General features: G+C 33.6%; 4 protein-coding genes across 4 annotated transcripts in view; 3 read left to right on the forward strand and 1 right to left on the reverse strand.

Moving 5' to 3' along the window:
* The first annotated feature begins 2,374 nt into the window (after nucleotides 1-2,374).
* On the forward strand, nucleotides 2,375-8,981 carry LOC105201813 (ras guanine nucleotide exchange factor R). The gene is made up of 8 exons (XM_026134445.2): nucleotides 2,375-3,680; nucleotides 4,987-5,237; nucleotides 5,384-5,536; nucleotides 5,622-5,740; nucleotides 5,856-5,947; nucleotides 6,047-6,125; nucleotides 6,484-6,568; nucleotides 8,837-8,981. Exons 1-8 carry the CDS (start codon nucleotides 2,762-2,764, stop codon nucleotides 8,954-8,956), a joined length of 1,818 nt encoding a protein of 605 aa, XP_025990230.1. The 5' UTR covers nucleotides 2,375-2,761; the 3' UTR covers nucleotides 8,957-8,981.
* Nucleotides 8,982-10,671: 1,690 nt separating this feature from the next.
* On the forward strand, nucleotides 10,672-15,895 carry LOC105201437. Its single transcript, XM_011169446.3, has 10 exons — nucleotides 10,672-10,963; nucleotides 11,084-12,484; nucleotides 12,599-12,975; nucleotides 13,099-13,431; nucleotides 13,520-13,784; nucleotides 13,888-14,303; nucleotides 14,412-14,642; nucleotides 14,717-15,192; nucleotides 15,326-15,437; nucleotides 15,571-15,895. Exons 1-10 carry the CDS (start codon nucleotides 10,948-10,950, stop codon nucleotides 15,724-15,726), a joined length of 3,783 nt encoding a protein of 1,260 aa, XP_011167748.2. The 5' UTR covers nucleotides 10,672-10,947; the 3' UTR covers nucleotides 15,727-15,895.
* A 1,366-nt stretch (nucleotides 15,896-17,261) lies between these two features.
* On the reverse strand, nucleotides 17,262-18,192 carry LOC105201429 (cytochrome b-c1 complex subunit 10). The gene is made up of 2 exons (XM_011169435.3): nucleotides 17,940-18,192; nucleotides 17,262-17,689 (listed from the first exon to the last, which is right to left on the reverse strand). The coding sequence occupies exons 1-2, from the start codon at nucleotides 17,984-17,986 to the stop codon at nucleotides 17,569-17,571; spliced, it is 168 nt and encodes a 55-aa protein (XP_011167737.1). The 5' UTR covers nucleotides 17,987-18,192; the 3' UTR covers nucleotides 17,262-17,568.
* Nucleotides 18,193-21,112: 2,920 nt separating this feature from the next.
* The window catches only part of LOC105198059 (afadin), a 54,246-nt gene continuing 53,308 nt past the window's right edge, over nucleotides 21,113-22,050 (forward strand). Inside the window, exon 1 of the mRNA XM_026134404.2 lies at nucleotides 21,113-21,676. The gene's annotated coding sequence lies outside the window, so the exon portion shown is untranslated. The remainder of the gene's footprint in view (nucleotides 21,677-22,050) is intronic.

The raw sequence follows: 22,050 nt of genomic DNA on the forward strand, positions 1-22,050 counted from the left end.
TCAGACGTTCATTCTGAACGCACCCTAGTCGTCCAAATGGCCACTCTTTGAACCAATCAGAAATTTGTCTCAAAATTAGCGCGGAATTTAAACATAATATTAAGAAAAATTATAATAGAAATACAAATAAATTAAAAAAAAAAGTATATATATATGTATATTTTAGATATGGATGTATGTGTGTGTATATGTATATATAGGTAAATATATTTTTCGTGTTATATAAAAATTACTGCGGTTGATTATATTTGTAATATAATGGAAGGAAAGGCAAGAATCCGTGTTTAAAACGCGTCTCTAAAATTGTTAGCGCAAGTTTTCGTCATTTCATTTTTATTATTTATTAGATAAAAGCCAAGAACAAAATGACAAAAACATGCGCTATCTTTAAAAGGTCTTTCTGAATATTAACCAATGTATATAAAGTAAGATAAATTATAACATGTGTGTATGTATGTACACATGTATGTACAGTCGTGAGTAGAGTCCTATATAAAGAGAGAAGCGACATTGATGTCCGAAGCTCTGATTGGTAATCTGATACTTGATTGGCTAAGCGAGCAGCCATATTGTGAACACAGCTGTTGCAGAATGATACGAATGGTGTTTGATGACGTTAGAGCGGTCCCAAAATGGCGGTGGAGGACTCAATTGGATACTGAAGGTTGTGGTGGGGGTTCGATGTCGCTTCTCTCTTTATATAGGACTCTAATCGCGAGGAACCATCGGTGGTTTCGCGTGATGCGTGCCGACCATTGAACTATACTCTAACTAGAATGAGCACTGCCATATAACGTAAGCGGAAAACGTGATAGAAATAGCATAATGCGAGGGGCCACCTCTCTTTTTCTAAGCGTTTTCTGCGCATGCGTCAGCATTCACCTTACATTTCTACTCAAAAGTTAAATTTCTTCTTTGTTTTCATGTTGATACAGCATGTAACGGAATTCGTGGTAACGAAGAAGAAATTAACTTTTACTTAAAAAGTCACTTAAATACTTAAAAAAATATAATACAATTTTGCTTTTGTTTTATTTATGTATGTCACTCAAGTCGCTCGTTTATCTATTCTCATGTGCCGGTACTGCAAAACTTTCTAACGTGACTATACTGACTATACAAGAGAGGTGGCCCTTCGAAATGGCTCTCTCTCGTCACGTTTTCTGGCGGCTAGTGCCCATTTCAGTTAGGGCCAGTTTCACAACCATCGGTTAATTTAATCGGCTGATTATTCTATCGGAATTGACCAATTATATTTGTCGTTAAGTAGTATTGGCCAGAAATAACCAATCATGGTTGACACTTAATCGATCGGTTAAGTTAATCGGTAGTTGTGAAACTGGCCCTTAGAGTCATTGACTGCGTTCAGCAGACTCAACATGTTGAGATATTCTTCTAGATCATCCAATCAGACTTTTAGATTTAGAAGAATACAACAATAACAGCAAGCGCTCACTAAACTGTTGAGTCTGCTGAACGCAGCCATTGAACTATACTCTAACTGGAATGGGCACTAAACGCCAGAAAACGTGACGAGAGAGAGCCACTTCGAAGGACCACCTCTCTTTGTCAGTATAGTCACTTTAGAAAGTTTTGCAGTACCGGCACATGAGAATAGAGGGTCAATTCTATATTATTCACCTTGGTGAAAATTACAAAAGTGAGTAAATTTACTAGAATATTTGTAATTTCATTGGTCAAAAGCTAGTGAATTTGCTCACTTTTGTAATTTTCACTTAACTTATGTGATACAGAATCGACATCTAGATAAACAAGCGACTTGAGTGACATACATAAATAAAACAAAAGCAAAATTGTATTATATTTTTTTAAGTATTTAAATGACTTTTTAAGTAAAAGTTAATTTCTTCCTCGTTACCACGAATTCCGTTATATGCTGTATCAACATGAAAACAAAGAAGAAATTTAACTTTTGAGTAGAAATGTAAGGTGAATGCTGACGCATGCGTAGAGAACGCTTAGAAAAAGAGAGGTGGCCCCTCGCATCATGCTATTTCTATCACGTTTTCCGCTTACGGACGTTATATGGCAATGCCCATTCCAGTTAGAGTATAGTTCAATGGTGCCGGCCAATGCATTGACGTCGCAAAATTTGCACATTTCCGCCGCAAAATTTGCACATTTCCTCCAGCCAATCACAGAGTCGGTCACGTGACCCCAATTGACGATTCTCTCTCCTAGAGGTTCTCTAGTCGTTAGCTAAAAGGTTGCAACACATTTTCTTCGATAGTTAGATGGTTCGATGCTTAATTGGTTGGATCTACAGGTAAGAACCAATGACGTTCGCCGTTCGATAAGCAAGTCTACATTCCAAAAACCATCAAAGAAAATATATTGCAACCTTTTAGCTCAGACTATACAAAGTTTGTGTTTTAATGAATATTATTTCTTACATTTTCTCTATTATTTAACTCTTAAATTAAAGTAAACAATATTGTAACACTTAAGTTATGATCACCTTCGTACTGCGGTATCACAACAGCTAAGAACAGCTGTTTGTTGCTTCATTGCTTCGCTCCAAATTCAACCGTGTTGAACTTCAGCTCAGCTTTCAGCTTTCTTCGCTAGCTAACGAATTTTCGCACGATCGACGGGAGATCGAGTGGGGAGGTCTTTGCCAGCAAATCTTCGTTGCATGAAATGGTACTAAGACATCACAATTGGCGAAGAGGATACTTTTTGATAAAGTAAGTGCATCGACAATTGAACGAGAAGATTACAACTAAGGCGGTTGTAACGAATGAAATTAGAGATGCTGGACAACGGCGGAGAAACCGATAAGCAGCAGTTTCAAAAGGCTCAAGAACAATGGCTTGAGCAACAACGTATTTTAAACCAGAGACGCCAGGAGCAGGAACAATTAAAAGCCAAATTGCATCAAGAGCAGATACAGCTAGCAGAATGGCAAAAGCAACTGCAGCAACAGCAAAATTTAATACAACAGCAAGTACAACAGGTACAGACCAAATTACCTAAAGAAGCGGTGCCGAGCATTACTTTACTTTCAACGATTGGAGCGCTGTCCGAATTTAATATTGGTGAAGACTGGAATCTTTATCAAGAGCGTCTAGAACAGTATTTTGTAGCGAATCAAGTTTTGCAGGAACGTAAGGTAGCAGTATTAATTACTTTAGTGGGACAAGAGGCTTATAAAATTTTGAAGGATCTTTGTGATCCAGTGCTACCAGAAAGTAAATCATACGAAGAATTGTGCGAAATTTTAAAGAAACAGTTTGTCTCAAGAGTCTCGGTTTTCAAGGAGAGAATCGAATTTTACGAGTTAAAGCAAACAGAAAAGGAATCAGTAAACGAGTGGTTTGCTCGTATTAAAAACAAAGCTATCAACTGCAAATTTGGAATGCAATTGGATGACATAATCAAGGACAGATTCGTTACCGGGTTAAGTAAAGGTCAAATTTTGGACAGAGTATGCGAGGAAGAGCATACAGCAACTCTACAGTCGGTTCTGGAGGTGGCAAGAAAGGAGGAGGCGGCATTGGTTTCATCGTCTAGTGCTAGTCTGATGGATGTAAACAATTTGAACTCGGGGAAAGCAAAATCGGCTCAGGTGACGTTCCAGACAAATACGAAAAAGAAGATGACAGAAAGTCAACACCAAGGGTCTAAAGAAGAACTGAAATGCGTACAAGGCAGTGGAGGTACAAAGCATATTTTTGCAAAGTGCAAGTATAAGACATGTAAATGTAAAATTTGTAACAAGGAAGGTCATTTGGCTAAAATTTGTAGAAATAATAAGAACACGGTATCTAATACAAATTATTTAGAAGCAGGTTCAAAAGATAATGCTACAGAGGATTGTTGATATGTATAATTTAAGCAATGTTGTTGCAAGCAAAGAACCTTTAATTAAAGTTGAAATTGAAAATAAATCTATTCATATGGAACTAGATACCAGATTTAGTAAATCAATATTACTGGAAAAGATTTTTAAAGAGAAATTTAGTCTTTGCAAATTGGAAAATATGAAGATTAGGTTAAGGGTGTATAACTGAAGTATTTTAATTCTGGAAAGGCAAATTTTAGTTAATATTAAGTGTAAAGAGACAGTGATTTAAGCCCAGTTAATAGTAGTAAAAAAAGGAAACAGAATATTAATGGGTAGATATTTAATGAGACTATTAAACATTATAATGGAATAGATCAATTTTATTAAAGAAGAAGATAATTTAGAAATATTACTGCAAGATTATAAAGATTTATTTAATAACGAGTTGGGTAAATATAAATATGAAAAGATAGATTTAAAACTATCAAAAGAAGAAGCTAATTCTATTTTTATTAAAACAAGACCGATACCATTAGCATTTAAAGAAAAAATGAGTAAGCAATTAGAAAAATTAGAAAAGAAAGGAGTAATTCAGCTTATAGATATGTCAGCTTGGGATATGCCAAGATATAATTGTTATAAAGTTGAAGTTAGATAAAGACATTCAAGTTATTTATAAGATCACTTATGAGTATAAATATACACGCCAGGAGACTGGAGCATGAGATGGAAAGATAATATAAATAAGTTAAAATCAAAGTTACAGATTTCTTTTTCACTTTCCTTTGAAAGAAGCGATTGGTTTATAGGGTGATCTACAAGTTTACAAGAAAGAACCTTAGACTTATTTATTATTTAAAAATTGTCATAAAGATTCAATTAATGTGTTAATTATAAATGTTTTTTCTATTTCTATTTTTCTGCTATGTTTCTAAGTTTTTGGTTTTCATATTAATAAAAAAAGGCAAGAATCAAGGATAAACGTTCGAATCGTCAATAAATTAATATTTAATAAATGAATATATATATATATATATATATATATATATATAATTTATATATTTCTATAATATAATGCTGTATCCTAAAATTGTTGCAATATGCAAATACACAAAAAGCTTGATTTATAAAAAAATATATAACTAAGTGATAGTTCAAACTTTTGTTTATTTTGTTAGTGTTGCAAAGTTTAAATCAACAACCCGGGCAACCAATTAATATGCAGAATAAAATGCTAGTTATAAGTATCATGCCCTCGCAACCTGGTGATTCAACGAATTACATAGACCCGATACAAACAATGCAAAACAATCCTATGTTAACTCAAATGAATCAGATGGGACAAGGCAATATTCCTCCACAAATGAATCAAATGGTGCCTGGGCAAATGGGTCAATTAGGCGCTGGACTGATGCAACAAAATATGCAGGTATGCTCTTTTATTATTAAATTATACTACTAAAGTATACTATATATCTACTAAATAGGTTATTTAAAAAAGATGTGTAAAAAGAGTAGAATAAGGAAAAAAAGATGAGATGATAACATTTACATTTATTTTTATCATAATCCCAGATTCAGAATCAACTACCAGGTCAAATGAATAATCAAATTATGGGACCAATAGGCAATATACAGCTTACAACAGGCAGTATGCCGCAACAGATGAATCAAATTAGGCCTGAACAATTAAGTTTGCAGCCGCAGTTAAATCATATACAAAAAAAAGTAATATAGCTTATGGTTTTAATTATTTTCATCAATATCATTTTTTGATAATATCCCTTAATATAATCGATATTATTGTTTTTAGCCAGGTGAAATGATGAATGCTGGATTTCCTAGCCCACGAAGCGTTACGGTGACTCAATTTCTGAGGCAGAATTCGTTTCCTTTAACTCCAAGCCTAGCTGGTTTAGGAGCATCAACGAGGTAATATTAACATGCTTTTTAAATATTTTTTTGGGGGATTTTATGACAAAAATAAGGAGCGTCTTTCTGTCACAAATTTGATGTATTAACAAAACGAAAAATAATGTTTTCACAGTAATCAAACGATAGCCTCACCCGCTCTAGTACCATCACCAAGTCCTCAGCATGAAATCATGACAGGACCAACTCGTTCTGTGAGTTCAATAGGTAAGAGACTGCTTTTCATGTGACTTTAACATTGTATCTGCAATGCATATTACTATTGTGTATTCTCGATACTTTTATTGAGTCTTTTTTTATCCACAGTTGAAATAATTGACATCATGGCCGCAGATGATTCGCAATGGAAGACGCCGGACTTTCGACAGCGCGTAGTCGCGAAAATGTAAGTCTGTTTACGATCGTTCTTGTAAAACGAAAATATTGCGTCATATCAATTGGTATCATTAAAAGTTTAACATTTAAAAAATAACAGACTTTTTCATAGATTTATCTTTTGAGTCTTGTTTATTATTATTTATATATTTTTGTTTTGTTTAACATAAAGTGGTACATTATGTGTGTATGTATGATGTGTAATTCTTTTTCTTAATGTTTAATTATATTTTATTTTTCTGTATAATTTCTCTGAAAATTTGTTGTCTCATCTTCTTTTTGCTGTTTTATAACATATGGATAGAGCAATCAAAGAAAATAATTCCAATATTTCATTTAATATGCAATTGTAAACATTTTATTGACAGTGGTGAAGCAATACAAATGTCTGGTATGCCAACATCAAAAAGTATTGAAATGGAGAATAATGTCTTTCAAAAAGCTAAATCTAAGGTATGTCTAGAATTGTGCTAAAAACATTAAATTTGTTTTTTTTTTGCATCTGCATGTTATACTTTTTTGAATTGTAATGACGTAAATACGTTGTACATAGGCGCAATTGCACTAACATTATTTTGATTTTAAGCCAGACTTAAATATCTATTTTTATTTATTTAGAAAAACAGATAAAGACAGATACATGTTTAAGTCTAGCTTAAAGCCAAAATAATGTTGGTGCAACTGTGTTAGACTTAAATTAAAATGGATATATAATAGATATAATTAGGTTAAAAAAAAATTAGGAAAGGCGAATAAATCAAGCAAGAACAAATCTATTGAGTAGCGCAATAATATTACATATCTTTATATTTATTTTATTTTTTATTAAATTATATATCTATGCCTAAATTATATATCTATATTGTTTAATTACTGTAGTAATATTTTTGTTGTAATAATTGTTAACATTCAATTGTTGAATGTTTTCTATAAGAGATTTTAGCAGAATCCATAATATAAAAAGTTTTTTAATTCATTCTTGTTGTTTGTTAATGTTAAACAAAGATGAAATTATTTATTGTTATTATGTTACACTGTCTTTCTGCTAGAAAACGTTCAATGTGTCTTTAGGACAGAATTCTCTCGAAGATCTTCTCTAGAAAGAAATTTTTGATTGAATTTCATGTTTTTGTTCCTAAAGTAAAATTATTGAACAATTTAATTAACGAGTAATGACACATTAATCGAAAGCAGTTTTTAGTACTCAATATTTTTCTATGTGAATTTACAAACATTTACAAGATTCCTCAAATTGCGCGCCGCATACTTGCTGGACTTGAAACACAAAAAGAAACACTGATCAATTTAATTACTTTTTTATGCTTGTACATAATATTTATGCTTTTACGCTCATATTAAGATTATGTGTGTTAAAATTATTGAACATGCAGATATAAATCTTTGGATATCTATTTATCTTTAAGTTATACAAGGTAATTATTAATGAATGTCCCCACTTTTTACTTTTTAGGAGCACGCATTTGTAATTTCTAATATAATAATATATTAGAAATACGTATCTGTTGGTAAATCATGCTCCTATGGTAAAAAGTGGGGACATTCATTAATAATCACCTGTATGTACGAATTTTTAACAATATTCAAACTCGGTACTTTTGAAGCTATAAATTACTTTGTACAATCTGTCTTAAAATGATAGTGGACATAATTGGACAACTTTTATCTATCTAAAACAAGTGGTCCAACAAAATTTTTAATTTTTCTGGCCTTTTAATGTTATTTTATTTGTTTGATGACTCATCATCAGAGTTGTTTAACATGACAAATGTCATTGCTATGTTCAGAAAGTATCTGTATGTCATTGGAAAGATAATTAGGGTATCCTAAATACCAAATGATCAACATGTTATGGGTATAGGCACCTTACAAGCATCATTTTTATATGTGCAGTAATATTCTTTTCAACTGTAAAATAACAAAATCTTTAGGTGATTGAAGATACAAAAGCATCATGTAGAACAAAATAATGGTACATGAGATGAACAATACAGAACTACTTTCAAGGGTTTGAAGATCTAAATTTATTGTTTCTTACAATTAAATATTAAACCATTATTATCTGCAAAATTATATATGATTAATGATTAGATGCGGATGGCCCAGAATTTTTCTAAAAATGGGCGAAGTAATATTCTTTATGTTTTCTTATTGAGTAGAAAGAGTACTTTTTGTACAAAAGTAAAACTATGATGCTTACTATGTCATCATTTTGTTAAATCTTAACTTTTATTCAGTTACGTGATATTTATGTATATGAAAAAATTTTTTTTAGTTTGTATGCTTTTGTCCTCCAATCATGTCTATCATTGAGGAGCATCTAAGGCAGGATGTGTGTAATGTCGTGAATATTGAGTTTTAGGCTTGTTTTCTATTTCTGCACTAGACTGCACTGGAACGTTCCTTCCTGCTTTCACTGACATTCAAACATCTATCTATCTCATTTTAAGTATACACTAATTTAGGGAGTTCAGGAACAGAAAACAAACGGTTTGAAACAAAATTGAACCTAGAAAAGTTTATACATAATGTCTAAATTTCAATAAATATGTATCCAAAACTTTACATTTCTATGTTCAATAGCTTTGCTTTAAAGAAACAATGGAACTTATTATAAACATCACTTTCTAGACTAAAATCTATTCTTAAAAGTTTATCTCGGAGTTATCATGTAATAGGTTGTAATAGGTTTTTTTCTTACAGGAAGAATATATGGATTTTGTTACCAGACTGATTCTTCGCGCCACAGAAATGAGTAAAATACAAAGAAAACGAATACGAAGAAGAATGTTCAGACTAAACAAAAGGAACGTAAAATCTTAATATAAGATATAAAACATTAATTTAATAATTAGAAGAAGTTATATATTTATATAGAGGAGAAGAGGGTATTGTGGCTACTGTCCACAATATGGCTATTCTTATTATCTCCATTATTAGGTGACGTATTCTAACAATTGCTTATAAAGTTATTCGTTTAATAGCCCGCCGTTTTTTAGTGATGCTAAAATGCCAATACATAATAACTGACAATTGTTATAAAGCATTTTTACTTTTAAACTTCTAAACTTTAAAACACTTTTAAACTTCTTCAAGGTACACTTTTAATCTTTAATTATACATACTTTCTCATTATTCTTAAACTTGAGTGTATTATCACACGAATGTACATAGACTCAAGTATTTTTTTGTTATTTAACTTTTTAGTCGGCTGTACACATTTTGAATTATACAAAGTTAAAACAATAACATGGAATTTTGTTAATATGGTTTTCTAAGCAAAATTTGTATACTGAAATATTTCCTCGATAAATCGATTGTCATTCTAGAGGGTGGTGTTTAGAAACATTAGAGACATCATTTTATGCTTGTTTAATATTAAACAGGGATAACGTAATATTTCTAATAAAATTTCTAATGGTATTTCTAAACTTTCTGAACAGAGAAAAATTCTAAATCAGGAAAATTCTAAGCAATAGAAAATTAAAAATATATTATTTTGTAAATGTGTCTCTTAAACTAAACTAATTGTTAAAAATTATTTTTATGTATAGCCATATTGTAACTACTTTTCTTCCACCGATTATGCAGTGCATTAGATTTTTATAAATCGTCCTAAATAATAAATATTTCAATACTTCGATTCTAGAATCTATAAAACAACACTTTGACGAATGTAATTATTTAAGTTTTAATAGAAAATATTAATTATAAATAAAGTTATTCAATAAAATCAAAATAGGTCATATTACCTTCTTCTCTTCTCTTCTTTTGTGTTATCAAAGATATCTTTTAAATATAATAAAACAATTGAAGATCCTTTATAAACATTGTTATTAATAAGCTGTTATTATTATTGTTGTTAAAACTAATTATTTTATAATTTCTTTTGATAATTACAACATATAGAATCATTTTTGTATCAATTTTAATAAAAAAAAAGTAAAAACTACATTTATTGTTAAAAGTTAATTTCAAAATTTAAATTAAAATAGAATATTCAATAAACATTTCTTATTTATTTATTCATTTATGATAATCTTTAATATTTTTCTACATACATTTTTTTCTATATACAGTTTTATAGATATTTTAGATACTGATAGTTATAAATAATGAACTTATATAACATTAAAATTTATCAGAAATGTCTCAGAAATACACAATTAAAAAAAAATATTTCAGAAAAATTTCGAAGTATTTATGTAATATAGAGATATATCTCAGATAATAAAATATTTACTATTCTTGTACCTGAAATCTTAATAAAATCTAAATCTTATAAAATGTTACTAAGGCTGTGTTCCGATATTAACTGCCAGTACTGAAAATGTATAGTATATGTGACGTGAACTATAAATTTTCAGTACTGCCAGTAAAAACGGAACACAGCCTAAAAAATCTGAAGTCTTTTTGAAATATTCCGTTTGTTTTCTGTTCCTGAACTCTCTAAATAAGTGTACACTTAAAATGAAATAGATAGATGTTTCAAAGTTAGCGAAAACAAGAAGGAACGTTCCAGTGCAGTCTAGTGCAGGAACAGAAAACAAGCCTATTATCAAAAATTAATGAAATTCTTTTTGATACATACCGCAGTGAATTTCGGAACGCAACCAACGTAGAATTGTAGACTCATGTTTTTAGCATTAGCAGTAATTTTGAAACATAACCTATAAACATAAATTTAACCTCAATTCTCTTGCAACCTAAAATTCATGCTTTTTTCTTTGATATTCATGTTGATTTTATGTATTTACGTTTGAAATATATGTGTAATAAATACTGCAGATCAGGAAATCATATAAATTATCACAATGGCATTGTCAAGAGGTAAGTGAACATCTCTTTACAGATCTTTGGGACATGTGTCGACACGTGACTGCATAACCTGTGATACATTGTAACAATAATTTTGCACTTTTTATAATTTTTTAATTATACATTTTATAGAATTATTAAAACGATTAAATTCGGATGACTATCCTTTGCCGAAGCGATTGAAACTAGCGGAAACGGCATTTTGTATGGTGGATCTACCACTTGTTCGGAAGGAGGATCTGTTACTGGAGTGGCTGTGCAAAACGTGTTCCATGAATCAACATGCTTGGAAGACTTTGAATAACTGTTTAAAGTTTGATCATATCAATATCAGGGCCGATGTAAAACAATGTTTAGTCGATATGCTTGTTCAAACATTAGAGAGTGATGTGGAGAATATATATGAGGAGGTCCTTAAATGCTGCAGTCTAGTTCTTGCTAACTATAGTATGCGGCAATATTTTACAAATAAGCCAAAGATTCTAGGCCTGTTAATAAAAGTCTTGCTAAACAACGCACTAAAACATTTCAGCAATGTAACACAAAAGGAATCAAGTCCATTATGTGAACCATGTGAATTATCACCTATAGAAAATAGTATTATAATAAACATTATTGAAAGTTTGATGCAAATACATAAACAGTTGAATATAACGAAAGAGGAACTAAAATTAATTTTTATACAGGATATTTTGTATCCTATGTGTGCTCTGGTCAATCATACGCATACAGATAATACAAATCGGCTTGGTCTAGCAGTGTACAACTGCATTCAACAATTTTTACTAGGAAAAAGCAGATCTATACGAAATAAGCCTGAAGAAAGTGGCCAAGCAATGTTCTTAGACTTGTTTTCTATATTATCTGAACACGTGAAGACATCGAATCTTCAGATTAATCTTTTGACTTACCAATTTATTTTCCGTATCATAATAGGTACTTATAAATCGGATACTGCCTCGATAGATATGTTGTTCAGAAATCTAATTAATTCCTCTGGAAGGTACAAATGGGAAATCTTGAATTCTTTTCTCACATTACTAAATGATGTAATATTCGATTTTGATAATGTCGTAGATGGCGTCACATTGACCGAGTATCTTCAGAATTTTATAACTGAGATTTTAACATATGACGATGTAATACACGTGCATTATGGAGTGCTTACACAACTTTCATATATCAATCCACTTTTGATAGAGAGAAATATCACAGATATCTTAAATAAGATACTTATGAAAGAACAGACTGTCGATTACACAAACTTATTAATTGCACTTTTGTACACTAGCGCAAAATTGAGACGAGAGCATAAGTTCATCTCACAATTATTAATATCGTTGAAGCAGTACACTGCGACCAAGAAGACATATAAAAAAATGGGCACATGTGCTTTTTTCCCAGATGATTTTAAAATCAAATTGATGAAAACGATTAGTAATTTTTCCAGTTCACAGACTATTACAACTCTGAGAACATTAATACATTATTTAAATACAGATTGTGTAGAATTATTGCAATCTGATACTTCATGTAAGTATTCTATATTTATTTTAACAAGTAATTATTATTTTTACAAATAGAAAATTATAAATAAGGGATTAATATTGAAAAATAAGTGATTTATCTTTTTTAAATCAATTTTAGGTAAAAATGTATTGATATTGAAGGCAACAGTAGAATTACTCATTACATTTTTTGAAAGTGTGCAGATTTTTGAACATACCAGAATATTATTCATTCATGAAAAATTTGTCAATGGCTTAGATGAAACAAGCAATGCATTATCACTGTTGATAGACAAGACATTGTATTTGAGCCATAACAAAACTATTATCATAATATTGCTAAGTGCAGTGCAAGCGTTGAGCGAAATACAGAATATGTTTAAATATTATGTATTGAAAGATGACAAAGAAACTACTATTACAAAGAAACTATCGTTTCCAATTTTGAATGATCCCTGGCAACAATTAATTCAAAGGATTACCAATTTCGGAGAAGACAATTGCAAAAATATCATGGTACGTTTAAACAGATTATTTATTTAAAAAACACTATATTTTTATCGCAATGTATTTAATTTTGAAAATGAAATTTTTTTTTAACTCTTGCTCACCTCTCATATTTCTATATCATAATTTCAGAATAAACTTATTTTACATCGACTAAAGCTAGATATATCAAATAAACCTATTAAACTTCATGGTTTAATAGGTGGTCTTGAGCATTCTTGGAATACTATTTTGAAACACGATACAGATATGCTTTCCTTGTTACATGATAAAGAAATATCAAAAGTTACACGTTTATTGTTGGCTGATATGACATCAAGTGAACAGAATTTTCGTGAATGGCTCAACATATTGGATAAAGAATGTCTTCAAGAAAACAGACGCTTTGTAATGAGCTTTGTAAGCCATATTCTTGATCAAATTAGACAAAGTTTTTCATTAACAATTACTGAAAAAATCAACGTTGTAAGTAATAGTATCAGGAAACTTTTTGATTCTTTAACTTATAAAACATTCTCGTTTTTATATTCTAATTAGTCTGATAAAATTTTAGAAACTGTTGATGGAGAATGAGCACAATGACAAATTATTAGGAGTGTTACAAATTTTAAAAGAACAGATATCTCGGGAACAATGGTTGCAAGTGGCAAATATAACTTCTTTAAAAATTGAATTATATTTAGAAATATTTCTTCATTTACCGACGATATACTTCAGTCTTAATGTAAGAATGTTAATATTCTTGATTGTGTATTTCATTAGTAGAAAATATGAAAAAGATAACAAAGTATTGACGTTATGTAACATGGTACTTTCAGGTAATTGAATTTTTTTTAAATGTTTTTATGTTTGATCTTGATTTTGTAATTTCCGCAGAAATTTCCAATGAAAACATGCAATAAAACAAATATTTTTTTCTAGATTTATTGGAGAAAACCGGAATCAACATATTTGAGTATATAGAACCAAAAATATTAGTGAACCAATTATCACAAAATAAAGCATTTTTGAAAGCTTGTGAATTCTCTATTCGGAATGTGAAATCATATGCCACTTTAAAAAGCCTTGTGAAAAGTTGTGTTCAATGCAAGGAAGTTATGTGCATTATTTTGGAATGTATATATGCTGTGAAACCAAAATTAGATGAACAAAAAGCCATTTTCAGAAAGGCAGAGAGAAAATTAGTCAAAGCCATTTTAGAAGTATTACCTGAGAATATAAATGATGCTTTGGACATAAAATGTTTAACAGTAGTGTTAAAAGTAACTTTTAAAACTGGAAAAGTTACTGATACTTTGAAAACATTAACTGATTTAACTCTTAAAAATATATTCACGGTAAATAATATGGAAGAAATTACATTTTTTATATGCAATATTTTTGTAATTTATTTGTTGAATTTACGGAATACGTTCAAATAATTCAAAAATACATTTTTGTTACAGGCAAGAGAAAATTTAAATAATATAAATAATAATCAGCTGTTGCAACAAAGTATACAATTAGCTATTGTTGTTTTACAACATCGTAAAATGTTTGAAATCCAAGATATGACCATACAAAGTTTATGGCTTGTAATGTTGAAGCATCCTTACAAGAATTTGATTGAACTTTTATTAGCATATACTAAACTAGAAGACTTTTATGAGCTTTCAAAACTGTTGCATGATCAGATGGTAATATTCTCATTAATATATTAATAGATTCATATTAATATTTGTGTATAATTCATCATTTATTTTTTGTGTAGCTCAATAGTTTATCACAAAAAGATGAAACAGCTTGGACAAATCTGTTTGTCATTTGGAACAGTATAATGAAAACGGACATGAATGTTAAACGTAATAAAGTGCGTTTATGTGCGATCAACAATCTGTTTGAAACTGTATTAATGTTGGACATTTCACATGGATATTGGTCAGGATTGTTACATTTGTCTCACGATGTAATCAGTTCCAAACACTTACTTATTCCCGACATTACAGTCGATCTTATTACGCTCATTAGTTTAAAGTCACTCGAAGAAGCGAATATATCATCGTGCGAAGATGTGCTTGCTATATGCAGAACATTGATAACGTTTAAAACAAACTTGATAATAGATAGATTACCTAATTTATTACTATTGTATAGACACGTAGTAAATATCGTTGTCCATGCATCGAAAAATGTAGCCGATCAATTTGACGAGCATCGATTTCGATGTTTCGCGCTTGATATCACAAAGTAAGTTGATTAATTAAATTATTCATGTTATTATATTATTATTGGATGTATGGATACAATTACAAGTATTTTGATGAAATTTACTTATTAATAAAATTGATTTGTTAAGAAAGTAACACAGATTTTCTCTCAGATTTACAAGTATGTTGGTAAAATTGAAGAAAGATATGATCCGAGTGAGTCCCTACGTAATCGCCGATCTCTTGCAATTGATTGTAGAAGGCACTATACCGTCTTACATTAAGGTAATATGTTCCAGTCATTATTATATCAAATTATTTTTAATTGTTTATCTCTTTTGTTGCAAATGAAGATAATATTTATACTTCCATTATCTTATTAGATTGTTTTTAATTAGGTTTAACATTTTTGTTACAGATGGCTTTGCAAGAATCTCTATGCCAGTTAATTAGCATTTGTGATCAGCATGGACTTGCCTTTTTATCTCGTACATTACCAGCATCATTACAGGAAATCTTCAAAGTGCAGTTAAATTCATTCAAAAAGTTTTATAAATATTCTGGCAAGATTTAAGAATCTCTTTCTTTTTTGATTGAGTCTAAAAAGTTTAATTGATTTTTCTGCAAGACAAAATTAACATATAGTTTTACAAATTAAATTTAGTATTTTGTTAATTTATGTAATTGTTTTTCAGAAAAATCAGATTATGTATATAACGTTCTAAATAAAAAAGTTTGTAACAAAAATAAAAAAATGGTTGTAAACAACAAAGATATATTTGAATTAACATATTAATTATTTTATGTTCCCTATAATTCAAATGTAATTCTATGAATAGTAAAAATTTAAATTAATAAGATGATTGTATTTTTTTTAATTATATAATTTTTATATAATTATTGTTCATTGTTTTTATGTGATATAAATTCATAATAAAGCAAAACTAAAATTTTTTGTAATAAGGTACAAATAAAATGATTTATACATGATGCAATGAAACCTTGTGTATACATATCTGAGATATCTAGTATGCATACATACAGTGTCGTCTGCGATCATAGGAACTAGTATAATGAGAATCAAAGTGCCACGGGGATTTACTAAGAGTCAGATTTATATCGTCTTAGTTTTAGGAACGATAACCGGTCTTTATAATTGGAATATTCTGTTGAGAGATTATGTGAAAGAGCGTGAAAAGGAACTGCAGTTAAATGAGGTAATTAAGCGAATTTCTTCAAAGTTTGATCTGTCCCTAACCTATACGCCGGTTAAATTAATTGAATTTCCTGATTATGTGACGTAACATTTGATTACATTTATCGATAACGATAATCAATGTATTTTAACACTTCGTTAATTGTGCGAATTACGTTCTAAATTCGCTAGAGTAAAATTTTCATGTTCTATATTACTCTTAAAAATCTCATTTCTCACCCTCTTATAATTTTTTATTAGTACCCTTTTATACTAATTTAATTAAAAACCTGCGTACAATGGAGGAATAATTAGATATTAGGAATTAGAAATTTAGAATCAATTTTCCCAATGAACACTATAAGTTATAAATTATTGTATCTTGTATCACATATTTATGCCTTACATTTTATTTGTATCAATTATGCATTATGTTTAATGTTTATTGAGGAAACTGATTCGAAAACTTTAATTCCTCCATTGCGTGCAGAGCTTAGAAGTCACAGAAAAATGACAATGGTGTAAAAATAGATAGTTAAGCAGTTTAGCGATGGATAACAAAATCGATAGATCTGAACAATCAGCAAACAATATTAATAATACTTTGTAACAAAAAATTGAAATTAGAAACAAAGTAAAATGTAAGGTTTTTTTCTTATTGCTTACTCTTTGTTCTTAAAAAAGTCATTATTTATTTTTAAAATAACTTTGGTTATATAGAGATTTTGTAAAAGTGATTCTCTTATTTAAAATGTAACATTATAATAAACATTTTAGTTTGATAACAAAAGGCAAAACTCTGCTAGCTAGCAAGTTTGTCTGGTATGGATTCTTGGTGTCTGGTATAACTGCTGTTACCATGTAAGCACTTTTTCTTTCAATTTTATGAAATATCAGAGTGAGAATAAAAGAGATACATGTCAAATCATGTGATTTATTTTCAATTTTCTTTGCAGATTCTCTATACGGCCATGGATGATGCAGCGGAAGGCCCGCGAAGCAGAAGAAGTTGCAAACATCATTTACGAGCAGCGTATGAGAGCCTCAGAACAGAGCAAAGACTAAATTCCAGCTCATGGTGCACATCATTACTAATTTTACATAGATTTTTTTTATTAATTTACATAAATAAACAGAACACATGTAAATTTAGTATGATACAATAAAGTCTCTATCGTTCCAGTAAGACTATTACATAATCTTATCGAGTGACTTTGTAGCCTATTCTTGATTTTGAAACTTGATACCGTAGAATGGAATATATCGTACCACTACTTTCCAGTCTGTAAAGTATAGCAATGCTAACGATGCTCCAGCTCCATAAGCCATTACAGTTGGAGTCCTAAAACACAAAATTGCTTGATAAGTCGGATAGAGCATCTGATATGTGATGCAACAAGGAAGATCCTATTTGTATTTAAATAAAAACAAATGTCCTTTGATTTTAATAAAAGAAAAAAATTTTATTTAAAAAATATTATTACTCTTGTTTTAAGTTGTCATTAATTAGAAATAAAATAAGTGAACAAATTTATTCGAGGTTAGTCAAGATTGTGACGAAGCCTAAATGCGTCAAAAAGTGGAAGACTCACCACTTCGTTGCCAATTCGACGTGTTTTCGTGTTATTCGCATAGGCATTTTTTTCGATATCGCTTAAAAATTCGATAGAAATAAATCTTATTTTTCAGTGAAGAAAAGTAAAACCTGGGAAGAATCGAAAACAGAGTAGTAAATCGTTGCACGAAGGCAGTTCTAGTTCAGAAACACGTTACGAGGTTCGCTGTCATCGCTAACATCTGGAAGGGAGTCCCGAGCGCGCGTATACGAATATGTTACCATGTTAACTTCAATCGTTCTTAAGGCTCCTGACTCCTCAGCCGAGAACTCCGCGTTGACGGTAGCGACATTTCGTCGCGGACAAAATTAGAACTAATACACGTGAAACGTGACAGAATGACGATGAAATGTTATCGTGCATGTCATTTTGTTATTATGTGTTTCATTGTAAAAACATGACTTGTCTCGTATTTACCAAATTCGTAAAAATGGACCGCGAGTAAAGTTTCTTTGAATTTTATACATAAAAGTACATTTTTCACTCCTTTTAATAGCTATCCGTGTGTTTTCCTGTCTGAATAGACGTCACTTTACGTGCTTTTTACGACTATTTATTGACTGCTACGTGAAAAAAGGATAGTCGTGACCGATATTTAGAAGTGTTTTAAAGCCATCTGATTAGTCTGTTTTATCCAAATTGGCATTATTTAGAAATGGCACGTCGGACAAAATTATGTGCCCATGTGTTTTCCTGTTTCAATTGCTTCACTTTACATGCTTTTTACAACTATGTACTGATTGTTAGGCGGAAAAAGGATAGTCGTGACCGATATTTAGAAGTGTTTTAAAGTCATCTGCTTAGTTTGTTTTATCCAAATTGGCTTTATTTACAAATGGCATGTCGGACAAAATTACGTGTCATTTCACGCAATTTCTCGCTTCTGACGTCACGACTTCAATATGGCCGCGGCGAGTACTCAGGGGCCTTAACCGCTTTTGCCCGACCGACCGATTCATTCGTCTCGTCGTACTGTACCGACAATAATTTACGCGAACGCAATGGGGACAAGGCACGAATACTGAATTGTAGGAGCAAATATAATAGCGTTTTTCATTGGGAAAACTAGTGCGCACTGAGTGTGCACTCGCCGCTGGCAATTGGACGTTTCGGTTTGCGCGATGACGGTGCCAACAGAAACGCCCAATTACCTGTAGCAAGTGCACATTCAGTGCGCACTAGTTTTCCCAATGAAAAACGCTATAAGTAATTGATTCACCGTTCGCCACTGGTCGTTCCGTCCAGCTCCGTCTCGACTGCAACTCTCGAACGTTCGAACTCCAAGATTCTCCTCATGATGATTTGTCTTGATTCACACTTGGCAAGCGCGACCCTTCGTTTTCGGCACTCTTGAAACACTCCTGGTACTTATGCGCGTTTGAAACTAGGGGTACAAAGCAACGGAAAAGATACGAAACACGATTAAATGTGACACGACTTTGCACCATGCATCGTATCCACACACGACGTTGGCACGAACGCCCAACACTTTACTTCACTTTCGACACTCTACGCCAATCTCAAAACACTCGCTTGCATCAAAAACTCATACGGGACAACGAGAATGCGAGTTGAAATGCGCTACGACGCGCCGCGACTGCTTTCGCCGGCCTGCCTAACCGACCGATCGCTGCTACTGCGTAGCGACGACGGTAACGGCGCAGCGGCGCGCAGGCGCCAGTCACGTGAGTCATGCGTCACGCCGCTACGCCGGCTACGCAGTACTCGCAGCAGCAGCAGCAGCAGCAGCAGTCGGTCGGTTAGGGTAGTTAGGGGACGCGGCAGAAGGTCGCAGCGCATTTCAACTCACATTCTCGTCATCCCCATCGACACTGTATGTCGATAGTCATCCCGTACAAGTGTTTGATGCGAGCGAGTGTTTCGAGAGTGTCGTGGACTGCCGAAAGTGAAGTGACGACGTTCGTACCGACATCCGTCGTGTCAAATGCATGGTGCGAAGTCGTGTCGCATTCAATTTTGTTTCGCAGCTTCTTCGTTGCCTCTTATTCCGAGTTTATTCCGACACGCGTGAGCACCGGAAGGATTTCGAGAGTTCCGAAAACGAAGGCTCGCGCATTCGTGGCAAGTATGAATCAAGACGAATCAAGAGTGAATCTTGGATCCTCCGTGTCACTCAGACGGCAATAGACGATTGGTCGGGACGGCGCGAAGTCGCGTCGCGCGTTTAATCGCGTCTTGTCCGTTGCCTCGTATCTCGTATCTCGAGTTTTCGACAGGCGTGAGTGCCGGGGATGCTGAAAACGAATCAATCAAATGTCGCGCGTTTGTGCCAAGTATGAATCGGACGAAGGAGAATCTTGAATCTTCGAAAACGGCGGCTGAGATTATACGAGACGGAGCTGGACGGAACGACCAGCGGCGAACGGTGAGTCAATTTATTTGTATCTACCGTTTATTCGCTCTCTACATTTCAGTATTCACGCCTCGCCTTTCGTATCGATTGCGCTCGCATAAATCGTGTCAAGACGATTACTCAATAAATCGCGCGAAAGCCATTTAGGATAGGAAAAATTTCAAGTTCGTGTACGCGCGCTCGGCGCTTCCTTCGTCAAGTGTGCCAACATTTGGGCGACATGCCGTTTGTTTTCTGTTCCTGAACTCCCTGAATTAGTGTGCACTTAAAATGAAATAGATATATATTTGAAAGCTAGTGAAAGCAAGATGGAACGTTCCAGTGCAGTCTAGTGCAGGAATAGAAAACAAGCCTATGTTTTCCGAGATCAGAGAGCAAGAGCGGCCATGCAGGCTTTTTTTCTCAGAGAGAGAATCGATGAATCGCATTAATCAGTTGATCGAATTGTTTAAATGTAATTGATCAATTCTTTGTCCGATATCTCGGACCGATTTCTAGCATTGTGTATAGGAGGAGATTACGCTCGAAAAACTCACCCCGGACACTAACGACCTCATTGATTTCGGCCGGAATGTGAACTAAAACGTAGGTGATTCGTAATTCACATTGCGGACGACAAAATGGATGAGGTCGTTAGTGTGCAGGTCGGCCGGCATAGCCGCTGTGCTCTGTCAGGTTTCTCTCGCGCGTCCGCGTGCGTTCGCCGTGCTTGCGCCTGCGCGCGACACAAATGCGCTCGTATGTACGTTTTCCAGTGGCGTAGCATTCGCTCGTTCGCTCGCGCACGCACGTTACGAGACTGTGCGATCGTCGGCAATCGTCGGCACTGGTCGACACGTCGGGGGCTCCGTCAGCTCCGTGACACTCGTAAAAGAGTTTCGACGGTAAACGTCAGAGTCCGGTGGTGGAGCGGTGGAGCGCCGCGACCCGCGATACGATTTTTCCCCCCCAGTGCCGCGAGGCGACGCGTGCGGCGAGGACGAGGATTCGTCGTGGGCTTTCTCTCACGCTGCTTCACCTCGCTCAACCTCGCGTTTCATCGCATCCGTTTTGGTTTTCGCTCGCGTCGCGTACGAGGACGTTTCCTCGGCTTCCCCGATCGGCATTGGATGCGTGCCTGGATATGCGCGCCGAGTGTGCGCTCGGCGGCGCGGCGGCACGCAGACGAGCGGACGTAGAAGCGGAGTCGTCGCGCGAGGAGGTTGTTGTCGGCGGCGCGTATTGGTGAGGTGGTACCGAGTGGTGCCGCACAATCGCCGGTGTACACACACGGCAGTGGTGGAATTTTCAAGACGACCTTGGGGGAGAAACGCGTCTTCGTCTCTCTCGGACCCGACAGGTAAATACATATACGCACACGGCTCGTCGTGCGACCACCGCGCGTGGCGTGTGGCGTGGAGCGGCGCGACGCGGCGCGGCACGTCCTCGCTTTGCTTTGTGTCCATCGCGACGCGGTGACACGACACGGCACGGCACGGCACGGCACGGCGTGACGCGACGCGACGCGACGCATCGCGGCGGACCTGTTGATATCGCGCCGCTTATCGACGATACACCGCACCGCGCCTCGAATCGCGCCGACCGTTACCCACCTAGATTTTTTTCACTGGTAGGTGACCGATGTGTTTTTCTTTGACAAACGCGGGATAGCTCTCTCTTGAATCGGGTCGCGTGTCGAGATTTTCGTGAACGACGGCACCGATCGCTTATCGT

Source organism: Solenopsis invicta, chromosome 1, assembly GCF_016802725.1.
Source record: "Solenopsis invicta isolate M01_SB chromosome 1, UNIL_Sinv_3.0, whole genome shotgun sequence".
NCBI lineage: Eukaryota > Metazoa > Arthropoda > Insecta > Hymenoptera > Formicidae > Solenopsis > Solenopsis invicta.

Coding starts and splice junctions, on each gene's coding strand:
- LOC105201813 (XM_026134445.2), top strand. CDS start 2,762: ATGAAATTAGAGATGCTGGACAACGGCGGAGAAACCGATAAGCAGCAG. Junction 5,238..5,383: donor TGATGCAACAAAATATGCAG/GTATGCTCTTTT, acceptor TCATAATCCCAG/ATTCAGAATCAACTACCAGG. Junction 5,537..5,621: donor TAAATCATATACAAAAAAAA/GTAATATAGCTT, acceptor TATTGTTTTTAG/CCAGGTGAAATGATGAATGC.
- LOC105201437 (XM_011169446.3), top strand. Junction 14,304..14,411: donor CTCTTAAAAATATATTCACG/GTAAATAATATG, acceptor TTTTTGTTACAG/GCAAGAGAAAATTTAAATAA. Junction 14,643..14,716: donor AACTGTTGCATGATCAGATG/GTAATATTCTCA, acceptor TTTTTTGTGTAG/CTCAATAGTTTATCACAAAA.
- LOC105201429 (XM_011169435.3), bottom strand. CDS start 17,986: ATGCCTATGCGAATAACACGAAAACACGTCGAATTGGCAACGAAGTG. Junction 17,690..17,939: donor GTCGAATTGGCAACGAAGTG/GTGAGTCTTCCA, acceptor TTTGTGTTTTAG/GACTCCAACTGTAATGGCTT.